Genomic DNA, 19,291 nt, shown 5'->3' with positions numbered 1-19,291 from the left:
GTGCAGCTTTTATAATAAACTGGAAGTAAACATTAAAATAATTATTTTCTGTTAATAGTAAAACATGTTCACCAAAGAAAATGTAGAATACATAAAGAAGCAAATACACTATAGACAGTGTATGTGAGTATTTTTCAAATTGGAATTAGAGGATTCTACTTTATATACTACTTTGCAATGTACTCTGTCCACTTCAAACAACATTTAATATATTTCTTCTATGATTGCTGTTAAAAAATGCAATAGCTGTATGTCCAGTTTTTCGTTCTATAAATAACACTGATGAGATTCTTGAAGCCAAGTCCAAAACTCATATCTAGGTTTTTGAAAAAATGGTAGAGGTGATAGAGTTGGAGAGGAAATTCTCCCATGCTGTTTGGGGTTTTAAGAAAAGCCTTTAGAAGTGAAAATGAAGCCTGGCAAATGATCCAGGTCAGTGTTCTGGGAGGCAGAGACCTCCCTGGGAGTATGAGTTACCCCTGAAGCCTAGCCATAGGAGGTCCCTTCTTGGATGACAGAGATTATAGAACTCATTCAATATGGTGATAAAGACCAAGGAGCAGTATATATTCCTAAAGATATTTCCTGAAGACTGGGCTGTTTTTAATAAAAAGATACTGACATAATTTGTAAGGTGATCATAGCTCCTGAAGGATTAAATTCTGAAGGGGTGGGGACAGAGCAGAGAAGTAACATTTTGGTTCTTTTGAGATCTAGAATACATTCTCTGAATTTGCTAACAGCTTAGCTTTCAAGTTTACTAACCCAAACTGTTAGTAAACTAAAGTTTTTAGAGTAACTGAAGCAACTGTATGTAACTAAAATATGAGAAAAGGGATCACTCAGATTTGTGTAATGAGAGGTTATCCAACATGCTTGTGTCAGAGGCAATGTATTTTCTGGTTATTTTTAAGTTAGAGTTAATACTGTGTTTTTGCTTTTCAATTTGACCTGTTAGTTATAAATATATATGAAGAATCGAGTTTGTACAAGGCTCAGAAGGAAACAAAGATACTCCCACAAAGTGTCCTGTTAGGAGGCTACCATAAGGAAGAGAGAAACCCTCCACTGCCATACTCAGAGCAGGAGAGACGGGGTGGGAGCCACAAGTTGGAGCCATAAGTGGGAACAAAGTGCTATGGGGGCTTAAAGTAGGGCTAGGTTAGGACAGGCTGATCCTGCAAAACATGTAAAGTGTATTACTGAGTTGGGGAAAATCAGCACGATCAGAGGAGGCTGGAGAGAGTGCTACAACTTTATGATGCCAGTTGAGTGAAAATTAAACTCTTGATATAACAATAATTTAATCGTTAAGCTATCTCTAAAGAGTAGGTATTTCACAAATAGGTATATAAAAGATGAATTAATACATCCAAAGCCTGTAGCTGAGGGCTAATTCCTTGTTATGTAAACTTTTTAGTCAACATATATCTGGGCTCTTCCTGTGAGCTAGGCACTATGGGAGATAGAAAAGAGCATAACATGTGGTCCCTGTTATTAGTAACTTGCATTCTAGTGAAGATCCAAGATGTCAAGTACAGGCAAGTGTGTGCTATCGCCAGCCTCTGTTCTGCTCTTCAGTCAAGACACCTCCAGCAACTTTGCCTTCTGCCGCTCCTCAGGCTGTCCATCGTCCACTGAGTTCTGAAGAATGTAGCCTTTTCTGGAAGAAACTCCTTTCTTCAATGCTTCAGGCCAGTTTTGAGTCTCAAAGTATGTGGACAGGATATCAAATACTGTTTGAAGGGTAAAAAGAAAACACAGTGACCACAATGAGGAAAAAGAACTAGTAAAGGACTAATGAGGAAAAGGGTGTTCTGGAATAGTTCATTCAACAAGGCTACTCTGCACCACACACGGACCCGCTTGCCCACAAGGACCTCAGCCTACACAGAGAGATACGAGCCTGTGAAGGGACAGTGCCACAACACCAAGAGGAAAACAGTACAATGGAGTCACCAAGGAGAGCCCCTAACATGGCTGAGGGAGGAGGGAGCAGCCGAGATGCCCCCGGACTGAACTGTGAAGGACAGATAGGAATTCACTGTTCAATGATGGGTTGAACATAGGGCATTTTAGGCCAAGAGAAAAATTTCAACAATCTTTAACATAGTTGGGATCTAAGAAGAAAATGAAAAATGCCTCTCAGAGGCCAGAGTACCTGTCACAAAGTGCACGCAATAAAATCTGAGCACATCAGTCTCGGTGGGGGGGGTGGGGGGCTGCTTCAAAGGGCCATTTATACTTAAACACAATGCAAAGAAGTAGCACCAGAACTAACACATGTTAAGTGTGGGCCATGTCAGCAGTACCTTGATTGATGGCCAATATCTCTGAATGATAGTTTTTCTCATTCTGGCATCTGACCATGTATTCCTGGATCGGCAAGCGGGCTGTGTTGACAGAATGTTCTCGGGCTTTTTGAAATGTCACCTTCTGTGAATCACAGTTAAATATTTTTCTTTTAAAACTGACAAAGATACTCTCATTGTAATATGCATAACAAATTGTGAGAAACCCCATTTACCACCACTCCAATTTCCATCTGTAATTGTAATTAAATGATAAGTGTATTAAAAATCAGTGGCCTATGGTAGAACGGAAGAAACTTCAGATAATGAAGAGTACTTGCTCCACGTAAGAAATGGCTTGTGCAGCAAACATCTCACCTGGGAGTCATCTAGCCGCTAGTTTCCATTTACAACCACTTACAACCAAGAACGAACTAAGTCAAGAGATCTGCAGCCACAATCTCCATCCAAAAGTCCAAGCAGTCTAATCAATCAGAGGAGAACACTCCTGACCCTAACTCAGTAAGACACAATTCTGGATATCTGGAGTTTTCAGCTTCTAGCCATTCAGCAGCAGCAAATTAGAGACAAGAGAGAGAGGATTCAAGTCAGATACACCACAAGCAACAAGACAACATTAAGGTGTGAGAGCACAGAGCCCAACTAAAAGGAAGGGCTCTGAAAACTGCAGAAAGGAGTCATAAGATCTCAACAAACCCCCAAAATCTGAGGCCATTGAGGATCGGAGTACAGTAACTAATATCCCTTTAAAGATGTCCCTGAGAGTTGAACTGAAGGTTAAATTATATTTGCTACCTTGTAAGAAGCTCTGGAAAGATCATCTACCTACTTAGAATTTCAGGATTAAAGAGAAAGGTTTAGATTATTGGGATAATTAACATCCTTGGGTTTGGAAGGGGCCTCAATAGTTAACTATCCCATTCCAAACATCCATCCAATCTTGTCTATCCTCTATGGCCTCCTTCCTAGTGGGCTCTGTCCTTAAGTGGACAATCCTTGTGACAAGGAGTTCCATGCATCCTGGGGAAACCTATTCCAATGTTGACAGTACGAGTTAAAAGGAAATTCTTGATAGCCAAATTTTCTGTTTTCCCTGAGCGTTCCACTCATTTGTCCTAGTTCCATCCCCCCGGGGCCACACCAAGCAAGTAAAATGGCTCTTCCTCAAGAAGGCCGTTCAGGTACTCGACAGCAGTGATCATGCCCCTGTGCACCCTGCCGGTAGTCTCAGTTCTGTCGCCTCTCCCTTGACTACGACTTAGTCTTGAGTCTCTTCGTCATTCAGGCCAAACGTTTCTGAATTTGTTCGAGCTTGCTGATGTCCTTTCCTACAGCGCTATAACTGACTGGCCACCCTGAGTGCGGTGTAACCAACTGGAGCAGCATGAAGCAGGCCTAGCACCTCTGTTCTAATACTGGATCACCTGCTTCTCAGACTCACATGAGACACAATTCCAAGAGAGAACTTCCAAAATGTGTTAAGTGATGCAATTCAGAGAAGATAAAGGTACAGCTGCTCAAAAAACTTCTTTGAAGGATAACACTCTTTTGCATACAAGGTCTATTATTTTTTGGTCTACGGTTTTTTTTTTTTTTTAAGTCTACTCTTTTACCATCATTTTGACCTGGAGTACAAGAATTCCAAGTTAGCAAGAGACTTGGATGTTGCCCTGGAGGAGCTCACAGTCTAGTTTCTGTTCTCTGAACATTTAAAGATAAAACGATTCCCCTTGAAATGTGCTCAGCATATTTTCTGTGAGGAAGTCAAACTCTCCAGTAACAACCAAAAAGTTCTATACCTCTGGCAAATCATTATGCCAATTATTTTTCAATTTAAATACTGCTGGAGAGAGAAAACAATGTGTTAAAACTGCATATCTGTTGATCATACACTGCTCACTGACCCTTTAGACTTTGCCTCAAAAAGGGGGCTGTCACTCTGCTGTGGGAGACTGCATTTGGCTATTGTTATGTCTTTTTAATGTCTTTTAAACTGTAACAGCCCCCCTAACTATTTCTTTCACTACGCCAGCTTTTTTGGAAGTGTGGTCCAATTGTCTTGCAGAATGTCCCACATTCAGTTTCCTCATGATTAAATGTAGTTTAAACATTTTCCAGTAAGAATACTTCCCAAGTGAGATTCCATCACATCGGGAGGCACATAATGTCACTACTGGTGATTCTAAGTTTGAACATTTGGTAAGATGGTGACCTCCAGATCACTTCACTGTAATGGTGTATTTTTGCCTCTGTAATCTGTGGGATGATATTTTGAGACCACGTAAAGAGCCAGTTCCCCCACAACCTTCCGTTCAACCAATTCCCTGAAACCATGATTACCCTGGGAGTGACAAAATAATGATTTTTCAAATTCTATTATGTATTTCTCATTTAATAGCTGGCATTCTTAGAATTACACCTCCACCCCCCACCTATTTTTTAGATTATCACTATTGAGTCATGGAACACTGACCTTTTTAGAATATGTGCAATTCGGTTAAGTATCATCTGTATTAAATATGTGTATATATCTCATACAGATATGAAAAATATATAAAATACACATACATATATGAAAATATATATACATAATATACCCACAAACAAATACTTGTGTGATCACAGACTATATCAAGAAGGATACACAAGAAAACAGTGGTTGGGGCACTTGGGTGGCTGTCAGTTATTTGGCTCAGGTGATGATCTCAGGGTTCTGGGATTGAGTCCCACATCGGGTGCCCTGCTGAGCAGGGAGCCTGCTTCTCACTCTCCCCCACCCGTACTCATGCTCTACCTCTCTCTCTCTCAAATAAATAAGTAAAATCTTAAAATATATATATATTTAAAAAAAATAAAACAGTGGTTGCCTCAGGTGGGGGACACTGCAGGACAAGGATAGGAGGGAGACTTATTCCTCACTGTAGTTCTTTTTATACACTTTAACTATTATATCATTATTTATTGTGTAGGCAATATGTTAATTAGTAATATAAACTAAACAATTATCTCAATAAGTATATAATAGAAACATATTTCAAAACTCCAATTATTCCAATAAAATTTCAATTCAACACAAGAAATCTGGACAGTCCTATTGACATTGAGATTATGGGATAAGTCTTATGTCAGCAGGAAAGATGGCCTTCTTAAGAAGGAGCAAACTCCTCTTCCACAAGAACAAACAGCTGGTAAGAATTGTGAGTCAATGCTTTGGTAAGATCAGAGTTACCCTTGCAGAACTGAAGAGAGGAGAAAAGAAAGGCGTTCAACACGGCTGTTTATGTAATTACCAAACATTCCCCATTCCAGTTCCCGATGGGACTGTCAGATCAGGGGATCGCTAACGCTGATGAGGACAGGGAGCTTTACAAGTGGAAGGGCCAACCTAAGCAGGATAGGCTCCTTCTTCCTATTCTCTAAGTTTTTAGGCCTTTTGCGTAAGATTATGATAGGGCAGCTGCCTCTGAAAGTAAGCCCCGCTTTTCAAAATATAGTTGTTAGGTCTAAAATGTACATTTACCTTCTGAATGCTTTCGTCCACAAGTCCACCAAGGATGTAAACTTTGTTTAGATCAATATCTTCAAGAGCTAATGAAAAAATGAAGGCCATTGAGATCAATTCAGCTTTATAATTTCTAAATCCAAAGAAAGTAAAAGGAAAGAATTATTAATGATAAAAGTAGAAATTTAATGAAATAGAAAACCAAAAGGTAACAGATTTGCTCATTCTCTGAAGAGACAAAGCTCTGGCATGTCTAATCAAGAAAAGAAGGGAGTCGATTCAAATCAACATTAGGATTCAGAAAGGAGACGAAATTAAAATAACAGAGGAATGTGAAATAATTAGAAAAGAATACTAAGATCAACTTGATACCAACAAATTTGAAAATTATGTGAAATAATTAATTTTCTGGAAAATATAGCTATCTAACATTGATCCAAGAGGCCAAGGAAGGGAGCTGACTGGGGAAACTGGGGAAGATTGCCAGGTAGCTCACAAGGCCCAGCCGAGGCTGTAGACCCTCTATTTGCACCGCTGTGCACACACAGCAGCACATGTGGAAAGCATAATGATGTATCCACCCATAAGAGGTGTGCTATTAATGTTCATTCCTTTTTTTTTTTTTTTTTGATACACCTTGGGTGGCTTTAACGAGTTCTGACACAGGGAATAATCAAACACAGGGCTAAGAACAAAGTGCTACATGAATCCATGCAGTAAAGTACATACCGTGTTCTGAGTCAGGAGTCAGGTACACAAGGGTTTCCAGAGGAAATAAACTAAAGCAGTCTTCCTCTGTTATGTCTAGCTGAAAAATGTAAATAATCCAATGTAGTGTGAACTAGGTTATGACGCAGCCCACACCGCAGCCACTAGTCACCAGGCATCTATTCTCTGCTAGGCATGGCCCTGTGTGCATCAAGGGGACACATGTCTGACCATCTGTTCTCAGAAAGTGCTCAGCTGGGGAGGGCAAGTAGAAAGGACAGACATTCAACTCTACAAAATGAGACAGAGAGTAACAAGAGACCCTAAAAGATGTATAGGAAGGCGGCCCCAGGACGACAGATGAGGGAGTGACAATACCAGGGACGGCCTTCTACTGAAGGGAATGCTGGAACTCAGTTTCTGAAAAGAGGTGAGATTGACTGACACATACAAAAGGAAGAAGCACTGAAAATGGGGAGAATAACCAAAGAAAGGCATGAAGACAGGAAAGCAAGGGAACTCCGTAGCCCTAAGAGTGGGTCTGTCGGGCTCACGTACAAGAGTCATAAAACACCCATAGAGAAGAAAAACTGGAAATGGTTGTATTATAGGACAGACTGTTAAGATGGTAACAGCAACCACAACTAATCGTGCAGGACCACACAGGGTACCTCTCATGCTCACTGCCTCTGTGGACCTCCCTAGGAAAGTTCACACCACCCAGGTCCAGCTACATCACACAAACATACAAGACATTCTTAGTGGCACTTTTTAGGAAGTGATCTGGACTGCTACCTCTATTATAATCACTACATTCATGAGCCCTTAGGGAAAGAGATAAAAAATAACTGAGTATTCCCTAAAACTCATCTTGAATCCACATTACTTCCATAAGGATCTTCTCTTCCCCCACGACTCAGGTTCCCTAATCCTGCACTACTGTGAACACGAAAGGAGTCATGGCATTTCCCCAAAACATTACCGAAGTCTACAGTCTAGCATACAATACACAAGGTACAGAATACAGTCCTAGAGACTGGTAATATTAGTTTGCCAATGCGGTAGAAGGATGAAAGTTTAGAAATATAAGAACTGAGAGAGGTTCTAAAGTTTTTTAGATTGCAATAGTGAAAATAATTCACATATTTTTATATCAAAACTATGAAGTAGTTAAAAAAATTTACTATTACCACACAACCTACTTTTCAAAGGACACTTCAAATAATATGCACAACAGGGCTTACCAGGTAACTAGAAAATCCATCATTCATCCTCAAACACTCTTCGTACAGGGGACTGTCTGTTGTGAATCCAGTGAGGTAGATCCAAAATGGCCTGCTGGCTTTTTTATTTGAACCATACAACCTTCGGATCTGTCCAGCCAGTCTACTTAATTCCTTCAAAGAAATTAGGACGGCTTAGATTGGAAACATGCCCACTCTTTCTAAATTCATTGTCAACAAATGGTTACTCAGTAAGTTCACTGAATGCTACTCCAGGAAGTCTCATGAACTAGAATGGCCCCTTTTATTCCAGGAGCTAGTATGTGTTGTGTGTGTGCACGTGTGTTACACCCCATGGCACACACCTTATAGATCAAAGTTAAGGTAATGATACCAGCCTGGAAATAGTGAGTTAATGGAAAGACTGAGCACTCTCCCTCCCTCTGGATCTGCTGTTATATATCTAATAAGGTATATGGAATTGTTCTTTTAGTTCATATCTAAAATCTTACCATATGACATTTACTATTCACTTTTAAAAAGTTAGATTACTATACAGACATTTTTTTTTTATACTCATCAAATAAACTTAGCACCTTCTCCCTAACTCTAGAGATGGACTAGGGTCAGAAGTTTTAATTTTCCATCCTGATTCAGAGACAAATCCCTAAAGAAAGGTAGTTTCACAATCTGGCCTGATTTGGTTCAGGAGAGAAAAAACACTTTGGGTTTGATTTAATCTGATATCTCAATATAAACAGTAGAAAATTCTTGGTTGACCTTTTCAGAGGGCTATACTTAGAGGTTCCATGTAAGAACCCCAGATCTTCAGTCCTCCTAATCTCTCTGAAAAACATGCAAACAGCAGCACATATAACAGAGATGTTGGCAAACAGAAAAATCCATTTTGTGGTGTAAGGCCTAAAATGAAGGCCTACTACCGTGTGTTGCCTAGACATCTGGTGAAACCAGGTGGGCCCTGAAAAACCCAACTGCAAGTTCTCCCAATTCTGCTCCCTTGGATAAGGTCCCCCAGCTAAACAATTCTTTCTATCAAAGGAACCAAGCATAGTTCCTGCTTATCCCTAAGTAGTGGGTTTCGATTCCCTGCTAGCCCACAGAGTTATTCCCAGCAAATCAATCACATCTTCCTGCAGGAACCAAGGGGTACTCCACCCTCGTGACACTACAAAGCCTGCCTCCCACAGCCCCTGGTTGTTCATTCTGTTCCCGAGTGTAACCCCATATGGCCCTGCCTAGCATGCACTGTCATCCTCCCCCTGCGCTGAGCACTGGTGACTAATAAACTGCTATCACTCTTATCTGTCCAATGTCAGGTGTGTATTCTTCAGCCATCCCTAGAACCCTAGGGTGGAATCCCTCCTTCACAATAGGGTGAATGGAAAACGATTAAAACACATATGTTGCAGGAAGCCATCCCACCAGGAACTCTCTCCCAACATGCAACCAGGCAAGTAGTCCTCTTCCTGGTAGAAAGCCAGATTTCATCTCTGGAGAACTGAACATGAAAGGCCCCATCTAGACTGCGGACACCATAAACGCAGAGGCAACGGTGTGGGGCTCAAAACAGAAGATAAGATAAAACTTTGCAAACTAAACCAGAAGTTATCTATTCTCTTGCTGATTCTTAACAATAGCCATCTTGGAACTGAGTAGCCACATGTAAAAAAACTAAACTTTTGCTGGTTTACTATGGAATTACAGAGGCTGGAACTGGTCATGCTCTTTGTCAAAGCTGCTCCCTTCTGGGGGCGCCTGGGTGGCTCAGTCTTATTAAGCATCTGCCTTCGGCTCAGGTCATGATCCCAGGGTCCTGGGATCGAGCCCCGCATCGGGCTCCCTGCTCCGTGGGAAGCCTGCTTCTCCCTCTCCCACTCCCCCTGCTTGTGTTCCCTCTCTCGCTGTGTCTCTCTCTGTCAAATAAATAAATAAAATCTTAAAAAAAAAAAAAAAGCTGCTCCCTTCTGGACCTCCCTCATATGAGCAGGAATTCGGAGCTTAATGGATGTCCTACCTTCTTAGACATGTGGTGGGTCATACTCAGATCAATACAGACTCTTGGTCCTGAGTGTTTGGCTTCCAAAAGTCTCTCCTTGGTTAAGGATCTCAGAAAACGTTTGCTGTGCTGGGGGCAGATGCCTAGAGTAGAAATATCAGAAAGAAATAAAAGTGGGAAAACAGAGGAATACATTCAGTAAGAAACAAATCTCCCCAGCCAAGTGAGTACTTTTTGCATATAAAGAAAAGCTTGAAACTCATACAAGGTATTCATTCATTTGGGGACAGCAGAGTGGTGTGGAGTGTGGGCTCTGGAGCACATTGCTAGGTCTAAATCAGAGTTCAGCCCATTCATTTATTACTATATGATCTTGGGCATGTTATTCAATTTCTGAGCCTCAGTCTCTTTACTTACAAAATGGGGATAATAAAAGCACCTACCCTTTAGGGTAATGCATGTAAAATTCTTAGCAATGAACCTAGCACATAACACTGAATAAATGTTAGCTGCTAATTTCATCATTCCTTCTACTTCTGAGCTTATAAACACACATGTGCCCTAGATATGTGAAGCCTTAAATTTTGCTTTCACTGATACTTTGATTTCCAACAAAATAGAACAATAGGTTCTACCCCCAAGATGTTTGTTTTTACTTAAAAACAACATTCCTACTCTCCTAGGAACATGCAGATACCAGTCTGCTAAGACATGAATATGATTATGCCAGCAATCTGATGTATTGTTACCTGAATTTTCTACACGATTGGCCTTTCTTCTTTCTTTTTCTTGCTTTCTTTTGCTCTTCTTTGCTGCAACTATCTTTTCCCAGTGTCTCTGTTTTCTTTGGACATTTTTCTTATGTTATCCAGAAAACAAAATTGAGAACTTCATAAGTACCAAAATGGAAAACGAATATTCGAAAGTTACTTATTTTTTTAAATCAGATTTAAAATTAGGAGAGAAAAAGAATATTAGTGTCAAAAAAAGACTGGATTATGTTCAGAGAAAGCAGAGCCCCAAGAAAGAGACGTGAGGTGCCCAAAATAAATGTATCAGGGACAAGGCCTACAGCAGAGTTTAGATTTCCTGACCCTTCTGAGGTATATCAAAAATTCCTCTTGAACTTGATTTACTCTTCTTATGACTCAAGTGGAACTGAAACCTGTAACCAGTTAGCAGGAAATTCATCCAATTTTGGAACACACCAAACTCATTCCTAGTCTTTTTGTTACTAGGACCTACCCTTATACAAGGGGTCTCTGGGACAAAGCATCATCCCAGAGCCCACGGCCGGGCAACTCTCTGCACTTACTGAGCACCACATTGCACTCCCTGTGGGCAGCGTCTCTCCCTCCCGATGCTCGCATTCCACATCGATCTGTAGAATCCGGAAGCTTTCAGAGATGCTATCTTCTCCTGTGTCCTCTAGAATGACCTCTTGCTCCTGTAGCACACGTGAGTCTGTTTTCTGAGCACTCTCTTCCAATTTCCAGTCCATGTGCTTAGTCTTCTGTCCCTTTCACCCAGGTTAGAGAAAGGCACAATGATGTGAGATGTTACATTATTTCCCTTACAGAGCTATTTCCCTATGTGCAAATGTCAAATAGTGTTACTGTGTTGCCGAAGGAGTAAAAGTGTGGAAATATTAACACAGATTTATTGAAAGGAGAAAAGCATCTGTGTCTTCCCAGAGAAATGGGTCAGCACAGAAACCTTTCAGTACTAAGGAGGCTAAATCCACTTCTTAGAAGACAAACACAACTCCTGACAACTCCAAGCAATCACGAGTTAGTCACTGCTACAGTGACCCAAGTAATCAGGTCATTTATTGTGCTCTTCAAAATGCATGCAGTAGTTGAGGGTGGGGCAGAAATGACAAAAGCCACCTCTTCCATTATGTTTCAGTTTATATTCAAAACTAGTCCTCTAGCAAACATTTACTGAGCACCTACTATACGCACAGTCCAATACTAGAAGTATCCTAGGAGAATAAGAGCTAGTCAAAAACTATGGTAAAGAGTTACCCAAAATCAACCAAGAATTCTTCTAGGTTGCTGGAGATTTTTCACGATTTGTTTTTCCAGACTACATATTCCCTCTCCCAACTCAGTTAAGTATCACTGCAGCTGAAAGCCACAGTCACCACCACGACTATTAATGACTATTAATATCCATCAGAAGTGCTGAAGTAGGAAAATATGGAGAACCACTGCTATGTTGCTTTGCCAACCTTTAACCAATGCCATAGTTTCAAAGTGCTGTTCAAAATCCCTGGGAAGGTTGTGAGTAAAAAATGTTCTAGTCTATAGCTAAGTGTCACAGACACAGAACGATACGTCCACTGCTTCTAGCTGCTCCTCTGAGTCCAGTGAGCTGCCACCGTCTTTGGAAAAGTCTATCTTTGCAAAAGCAAATCTATGTAATATGATCCATGCAGATGAAAAAAAATAAAGACCTATTTATAATGACAAGTAATGATCCTCACTCCAACCCCTCCCACCTCTAGTGGCAACCTGTTAACCAGGTGTTTTGAGTTCATTTGGTAATTGACTCCTGAACCTGAAATCATATGCTTTCCATTACTTCTTGAATCATCACCTTGGAATTTTATCAACTCCCTATGAAACACTAAAATTCAAATCACCTCTTATTTTTTATTTTTCTGTTAGTTACACTGACCTTTAAAATGTTTTTGAGGTATAATTTACACATAGTAAAATGCAAAGATTTTAAGGGTATAGCTCACTAATGTGTGTGAAGGTTAAATATACCAGTTCCATGAATTTTTGACAAAAGCATAGGGCCTGTCTTACTCATACCCTCATCAAGATATGGAACATTTCCATCACTCTAGAAAGTTCCTTGCCTTCTGCACTTTCCAAGTCAATCTCCATCCCATTCCCACAACCAGCCAAAAGCAACCGTTGTTTTTTCCTATAACCATAGATTAACTGTGCCTATTACAGAACATCATATATATGGACTCAACCAGTGATGTTGACATTTTCCCCTTCAACATGTTTTGAGATTCATCCATGTTGCTTCATGTATTAGTAAGTTTATTCCTTTTAATTACTGAGAATTCCATTGTTTGACTGTATCACAATTTGTTTATTCTCCTGTTGATGGACATTGGAGATTTTTTCCAATCTGGGACTATTATGAATAAAGCTGCTATGAACATTCTCTTAAAAGTGTTTTTGTGGATGTATATTCTCATATCTGTTGGCTAAGTACCTAACAGTAGAGTTGATGGGGCACAGGATAGTTGCCTATTTAACTCATAAAAGGCTGCCTTCAGTTTCCCAAGGTAACTGCACCATTTCACAGTGCTGTCAGCAATGAAGGAGACTTCAGATGCTCTGCATCATCACCAACATTTGCTGTTGTTAGAGTTCTTAATCTAAGCCATTCTTGTGCAGTGGAACCTAGTTGTGTTTTAATTTGCATTTTTTTTTATTGTTAATGATATTGAGCACTTTTTCCGGCAATTTATTGGTCATTCATAATATATCTTTGTAAGATTTCTGACCAAGTCTTTTGCTCATTTTTAAATTATCTTTTTATTAATGAGCTGTGGAAGTTTAACATATTTCTAGATACAAGTCCTTTTTCAGACATGTGTATTGAGAACATTTTCTCCCAGTCTGTGGCCTGCCTATTCATTTTCTTAACATTGCTTTTTTGTTGAGCAGAAATTTTAAATTTTAATCGTCTAATTTATCATTCTTTTCTTTATAGTTAATGCTTTCTGTGACCTCTAAGAAATCTTTGCCTACCCTAAAAGCACAGATATTCTATGTTCCTTTCTAGAAGCTTTATAATTTTGGCTTTTACCTTTAGGCCTATAATCCACCTTAAATTCATTTCTCTCAAGGATAACAGTCTTGTCCTGCCTATTGTCCAATACCTGAAAACAGTTTCTTCATATAATCTGTCCAATTTTACAGCTTTTTTTAAAGTAAGTCCAATACCCATACCTCTGTCATGACAATTATCAGAAGATATCTTTACTATGTTTAAGAATATCTTTAAACTTCTACTTCTTGTTCAACAATTCAGGGTTAGGCTCTGAACATAAACACCCTTATCTTTCCCTCTATCTCTCTTCTTCCTTCAATGTTCCAATTTTGGTAAGCTGAAGCTTTAATTTCAATGTTCAAGACAGATTCTACGTTGTGTCATCAAAATTAATCCTTTTGGGCTTTGTCTATCCCCTTGGTTGTTTCTAAAATTTGTAAATCAATAAACTGCATTTATATTACCTATAAATATTACCCACTACAGAGCTGAGTAGTGTCCGAGGATTATATTTTGTTCTCTAATGTGGTTTTTTGGTTTTTATTTGAGAGAGAGAGAGACAGTGCATGTGCACACACATGTGTGCAGGGGGAGGGGCAGAGGGAGAGGGAGAGATTCTCCACTGAGCAAGGAACTCGACCTCAGGACCCTGAGATCATGACCTGAGCCAAAACCAAGGGTCGGATGCTAAACCAACAGCCACCCAGGCCCCCCTGTTCTCTAATGTTTTGACTGATGTTCATAGCAAACATTTCTAGTGTTGAGCTCATACTGTTTTCTTGTACTCCATCAAATGCTCAAAATCAAGCCAAATTTTAGTTTTGTTTTTCATTTAGACATAATAGGCTGTTGTAGTGGAAACAGCAGTCTTAGGATTTAGCCATGCTTCTCAGCTTCCTACCCGTGGGATAATAGCCTAAACTGTTAACTCTTTGTCACAGATTCTATGAGATGGGATAATACTACATCCCAGGACTGTTGCAAGAACGAGACATATGTCATTTACCTGACATTGAACAACTACTCATGAAATACAGGTTCTTCAAACCCCTCCAGTGTTGTTTTTAGTTTTTCTAAAAAGGTAAGCTTCTGAGCAGTTTTGGATATTTATCACACATCATGTGAACAACATATGACCACTAGATATATTCCTGAAGATGGCCAAGTAAATTACATTCTAGATTTTCAAAGTTATAGATTAGAAATTTGTGTTCATTTTCTTACATAAGCTAAAGTTTACTTTTGCTCAATAATCCCTTAATACTCAGTACAAATTTTAATATATTTATACCATTGACTATGTCACTATGAATTTATGGCATACACAAAATTTAGTAGTGTATATTATTTCTAGAGAAATGAGGAAAATACCAAGTTATTCTTAGATGTTTCAGAAGTGCTGCACTGTTCACATATGAACAGCGATGTTGATTATAAATACCTTTTTTAAGAAAAGACAGCCAGACCTGTTATGACCATTCCTTTAGATGACTGAACAAATCTTACTGTGCCTTTTTTCTACATTTTTCTACATTTAGGCATTCAAAAAAAGAACAAATGAAAACTTTACGATAAACTGGCCCAATACCTAACAACCTCATTTTATTAGGGTAAGAAAACAGATCAATTTGTTAAATGAATGCCAGTTTGTTAACAGCCATGTGCTTTCCCTCCTCTCTACTCCACAGCATTTTGTATTCTGTTTGTCCATTCATTCAGTCAATAAATATTCATTGAGCTCCTCCTCTCTGTCAGACCCTTTTGGGGAATGACTGGGAGGCAATGAATGTAGATGTCTCATTGGAGAAGTCTGGCTGGGAAGGAGAAAAGAGAGCTAGGGTTGGAGTAGCTGGAGGCGCTGCAGAGTTTTCCACTGTTGTTTAGAAAACTGGAAGGTCTATGTTCATGTTTTCTCTCCTACCAAACTGAATTCCTTTGCAGGAGGGACTGTGTACTTACATTTGCATAAATATTGTAACAGCTCACAATATAGAACCTTGCAAACAGCAGTGTTTGAATAAATGTTTGTTGAACTAAACTGAATTTTACCACTAGCGCCCCCATTCCCTTCTTCCTATTCCCCTCTTTGTATCTCACATCTCTCCAAGTTCCTATAGTCCCTGAGGATGTTTTTCAGGAACCCGGGATACAGCAATATTGAAAATCATATGAAGGCAATTCCAACCACTACCAGAAGAGTCTGAAGGGACCACATCTTTTTCATCTTTGTATCTTTAGTGGCCAGCACAAGGGCTGGCACAAAATGGAAGCTCAGTAAATACTGAATAGAAGCTTGCCACCTATTGATCCTCAGAAAGCTACCGTGAAATTAGGCATCACAGAAGAACAAATCTTTTTAATCTGTGTGAGACGTTATCTATGCCCAGATTTAGCATTTCATTTCTTCATTAAAAAGTGTTTTCTGGGGGCATCTGGATGGCTGTCAGTTGAGCACCCAAGTCTTGAGTTCAGCTCGGGTCATAATCATAGGGTCCTGGGATTGAGCCCTGTTGTCAGGCTCAGCACGGAGTCTGCTTGGGATTCGCTCCCTCTGCCCCTCCCCTCTGTTTGTGTGTGTGTACTCTCTCTCAGAAACATAAATAAATCTTAAACAAAGAAAAAAAAATGTGTTTCTGAACCTCTGTTACAGGCCCAGTACTGAGTGCTGGGTTATTCAATTAATTACTAATCATATAACAAACAGTTACTAAGCACCCAATATAATAGTACATGCTGAGGATTTGAGACTGATGTCCATTCTGCCTTTACAGGGGTCCAATTATCTGACTCAGCCTTGCATGATAGCTGGTCTGCCTGTTTCCCCACTACATTATAAGCCCTTCCAGGGAAAAGAGGATAAAGAATTCAGGTGCACACCCCCAGTACCCAGTACTGAGCCTTGCAGAATAAAAGCATCTTAAATGTTTGATAATTATGTTACCCTTCTGCTCAGAACTATGCAGTATTCTCCATTTCACTTATAGCACATAACTGAAATCCTTACAATGGCCTATACTGATCATTAAGGTCTACCTCCCCCACCAAGTGTCCTCTGCACTTTCTGGTCTACTTGCTGCTCCTAACATACCAAGGATATTCCCACCTCGGGGCCTTTGCCCTTGCTGTCATTTCTACCTCCAGTGCTCTTCCCCTAGATAATTATATCTAGACTACCTGTCTCATTCTATTCTGATTTTCACTATCCAACATGGCACATGTTTTACTTACTTTTTATCTGAACTTCCCCATTCCTATATTCCACCTGCTTAAATGCAGGTGTTCTGTCTGCTTTGTCCACTACCCTATATGCCTAGAAAAGGACTTGGTACACAACAGACACTCAGTAAATACTTGCTGACTTAATAAATTCTCCACTCCCCCACCGCCCACCTCTGAGTTGACAGAGGCCTCAGATGTTTTCTAACCTAAGTCCCACCTGATGAGCATATCCCTGGGCGCTAAGTGATGGGCCAGTCTGTTTGCACGCTTCTCTCATTTTCTAAAATTTAGTCCACCGAAGCTGGCTCCAGGCTTCTGGCACCTTCAGCACTAGAACACGCAGACCCCAAGCCTGAGAGTACCCCGCCCGTGGGCCACGCCTGGCCCACCGGCTGCTAGTGTTGAGGGGAGGCAGCAAGGGAAAGCACCAACTAGGTGGAGGACACGAGGCCACACGACGGTTGAGGGCCGCTTCCCGGCGTCTGCCCAGCCCACGAACGAGGCGGCAGTCCCAAGCCAGACCCCTCCAGCCCTAGGCCGACCCCACAACGAGCCCCGGGCGTACCTGAACCCCTCCACTCAAGCAGCCTCGGCGGCGCACACCAGGCCCGGCCTCTGGAACAACTTCCGGTTCCTGCCCCTCTCCGAATGGCATTCTGGGAGTTGTAGTTCTCAGCCTGGCAGCTCGGCGAGCAGGGGCCAGTGGGAGGCTTTGCCTTCCACCCACGCTGGCACCACGGAGGTGCGTACCGCCCAGGTATTGCCTCGCCTGTCTGAGCCTGTTTCCCCGGCTGTGAGATGGAGATTACAATCCCAGCCGCTTGCCGACCTCACAAGGCTGTGGCAGGCAACGGGGGGCTTTGATGGCTGTCAAGGGCTGGTCATTGCGAAACTGGGCTGAAACCCGTCTTGAACCACCCCTCATCTCACAGCCTGGGGGCCTCCCCTACAAGCAGCAGAGCCCAGGAGCCGACATAGCTTTCCCTGAGCACACAGCTGCCCTCACCACCACCTGGCTCTCCAGGCAGACAACAGGGATATCCGGGCTTGGACCCTTAACGAAGGAGTCTAGCCTCTGACCATTCTCCTTTATCCAACTCACCTTACAGATCCACGGAAAAAGCGAGGCTCAGAGACCTGAAGAGACTTCTCCAAGCTTTGGCCTGATAAAAACTATCAGCCACTCTTCACTCTTCCCTTTATTCCTGCAATCGTAGGGGTCTCACCCTTTCAGAGAGAGCCTAGCATGAATGAGCCGGAAATATCTCCCGCCCAAGAAACCACAGCCCTGTTGGATCCCTCCTTGACCCCACACTTTTTCCCTCTCTGGACTCTTCTTTCGACAGCTCCTGCAGCACCTCCACCTTGCCCCTAGTCCTTCAGTCCCATCCTTTATCTGCTACTGGAGCAATTTTTAAATGCTAAAAGTAAACATTCTTTATCTCCCAGAAGGCTTTTCCTAAAACCCAGCGCTAACCTCTCTTCTCAGCTCAGAAGCTGGTCCTGGCTTCCCACTCAGCAGGGCTTGCAAAGTGGCTGAAACGGTCTTCAGTGGCTCCCACCACACCTACCAGTCCCTGCACTTTGCACTCAGCCAAACTGGATACCTTTCCTCTCTCCCAGCCACTTCTCTAGTGTCTCTTCACCTTTGAATGAGCTCATGGCCATCCCCACAGAAATGTCCTCAGAACTGCTCCTCCCACCCCTCCTACCCTGCACCCCCACCCCCCAACTCCCACCACGCAGCAGACCTCCGTTTGCCAGATGATTATGTGTCTCCCCTATTTCAAACCCTAGTGGCTTCCCATTGTACTTGAATATACACCTTCCCAAGGCCTTCCTGGCCTGGTTCCTGGCTGCCCCACCAACCTCACCTATCACTCTTCCTCTGGATTGCTGTGTTCCAGTCACACCTGTCTTCTTGAAATGCTTCAAATATACCAAAGACCTTTGCAGATACTTTTCCCATTCCTCTCACTTTTTCCATGGCTGGCTCCTTCCTATCCTTTAGGCTTCAGCTTAAACCTTCCCTCTTCAGAGAGGCCTTTACTGATCGCCCAGGTAAGATAAGTTCATCCCATCCCCATCTTGGCACTCTTCATTTCTTTCTAACAGTAATCTTTTTTCTGTGTCTTTCCTACTAATTTTAAGTTCCTGAGGGAACATCTATCATGTTGATGGTTTGATTCCCAGTGCCACTGCACAGGAAAGATTTGTTGACAGAACCACCAAATGAGTGATCTTTCTCCTTTCTTAACACATCCAAAACTTACCTTCCTATCTACCAAATCCAGGACAGGATGCTCAGTAGCTACTCAATAAATACTTCTTGACATAGTTCTAATTAATGCTGCCTCCTACAGGAAGCCTTCCATGATCACTACTCTGTCCCCAACTCCAAAATGACTTCTCTCCTTTGAGCTCTCATTGCACCTTATCTGTCCTCTTTGGTCACCCTGAGCAGACAATGCCTTATATTATAGGTCTCTATCTCTACATGTCATCT

The 19,291-nt window shown here is 41.4% G+C and overlaps 1 protein-coding gene across 4 annotated transcripts; it reads right to left on the bottom strand.

The window, feature by feature from the left end:
• Positions 1 to 153: 153 nt before the first annotated feature.
• On the bottom strand, positions 154 to 17,418 carry TRMT10B (tRNA methyltransferase 10B). Of its 4 annotated transcripts, none has more exons than XM_032418255.1 (9): positions 17,351 to 17,418; positions 11,078 to 11,281; positions 10,512 to 10,620; positions 9,781 to 9,905; positions 7,767 to 7,919; positions 6,544 to 6,622; positions 5,833 to 5,900; positions 2,313 to 2,436; positions 154 to 1,736 (listed from the first exon to the last, which is right to left on the bottom strand). In XM_032418255.1, exons 2-9 carry the CDS (start codon positions 11,261 to 11,263, stop codon positions 1,582 to 1,584), a joined length of 999 nt encoding a protein of 332 aa, XP_032274146.1. In that variant the 5' UTR covers positions 11,264 to 11,281; positions 17,351 to 17,418; the 3' UTR covers positions 154 to 1,581. The 4 variants fall into 4 exon arrangements, with proteins under 4 accessions (XP_032274146.1, XP_032274147.1, XP_032274148.1 ...); XM_032418256.1 differs by having other exon boundaries at positions 11,078 to 11,275; positions 17,351 to 17,414; XM_032418257.1 differs by lacking the exons at positions 5,833 to 5,900; positions 6,544 to 6,622.
• Between the last annotated feature and the right edge of the window lie 1,873 nt (positions 17,419 to 19,291).

The sequence above is a fragment of the Phoca vitulina genome, unplaced genomic scaffold (genome assembly GCF_004348235.1).
Source record: "Phoca vitulina isolate PV1807 unplaced genomic scaffold, GSC_HSeal_1.0 scaffold21, whole genome shotgun sequence".
Taxonomy (NCBI): domain Eukaryota; kingdom Metazoa; phylum Chordata; class Mammalia; order Carnivora; family Phocidae; genus Phoca; species Phoca vitulina.
The sequence above is the reverse complement of the archived record's forward strand: the minus strand, read 5'-3'. Positions and strand labels throughout refer to the sequence as shown.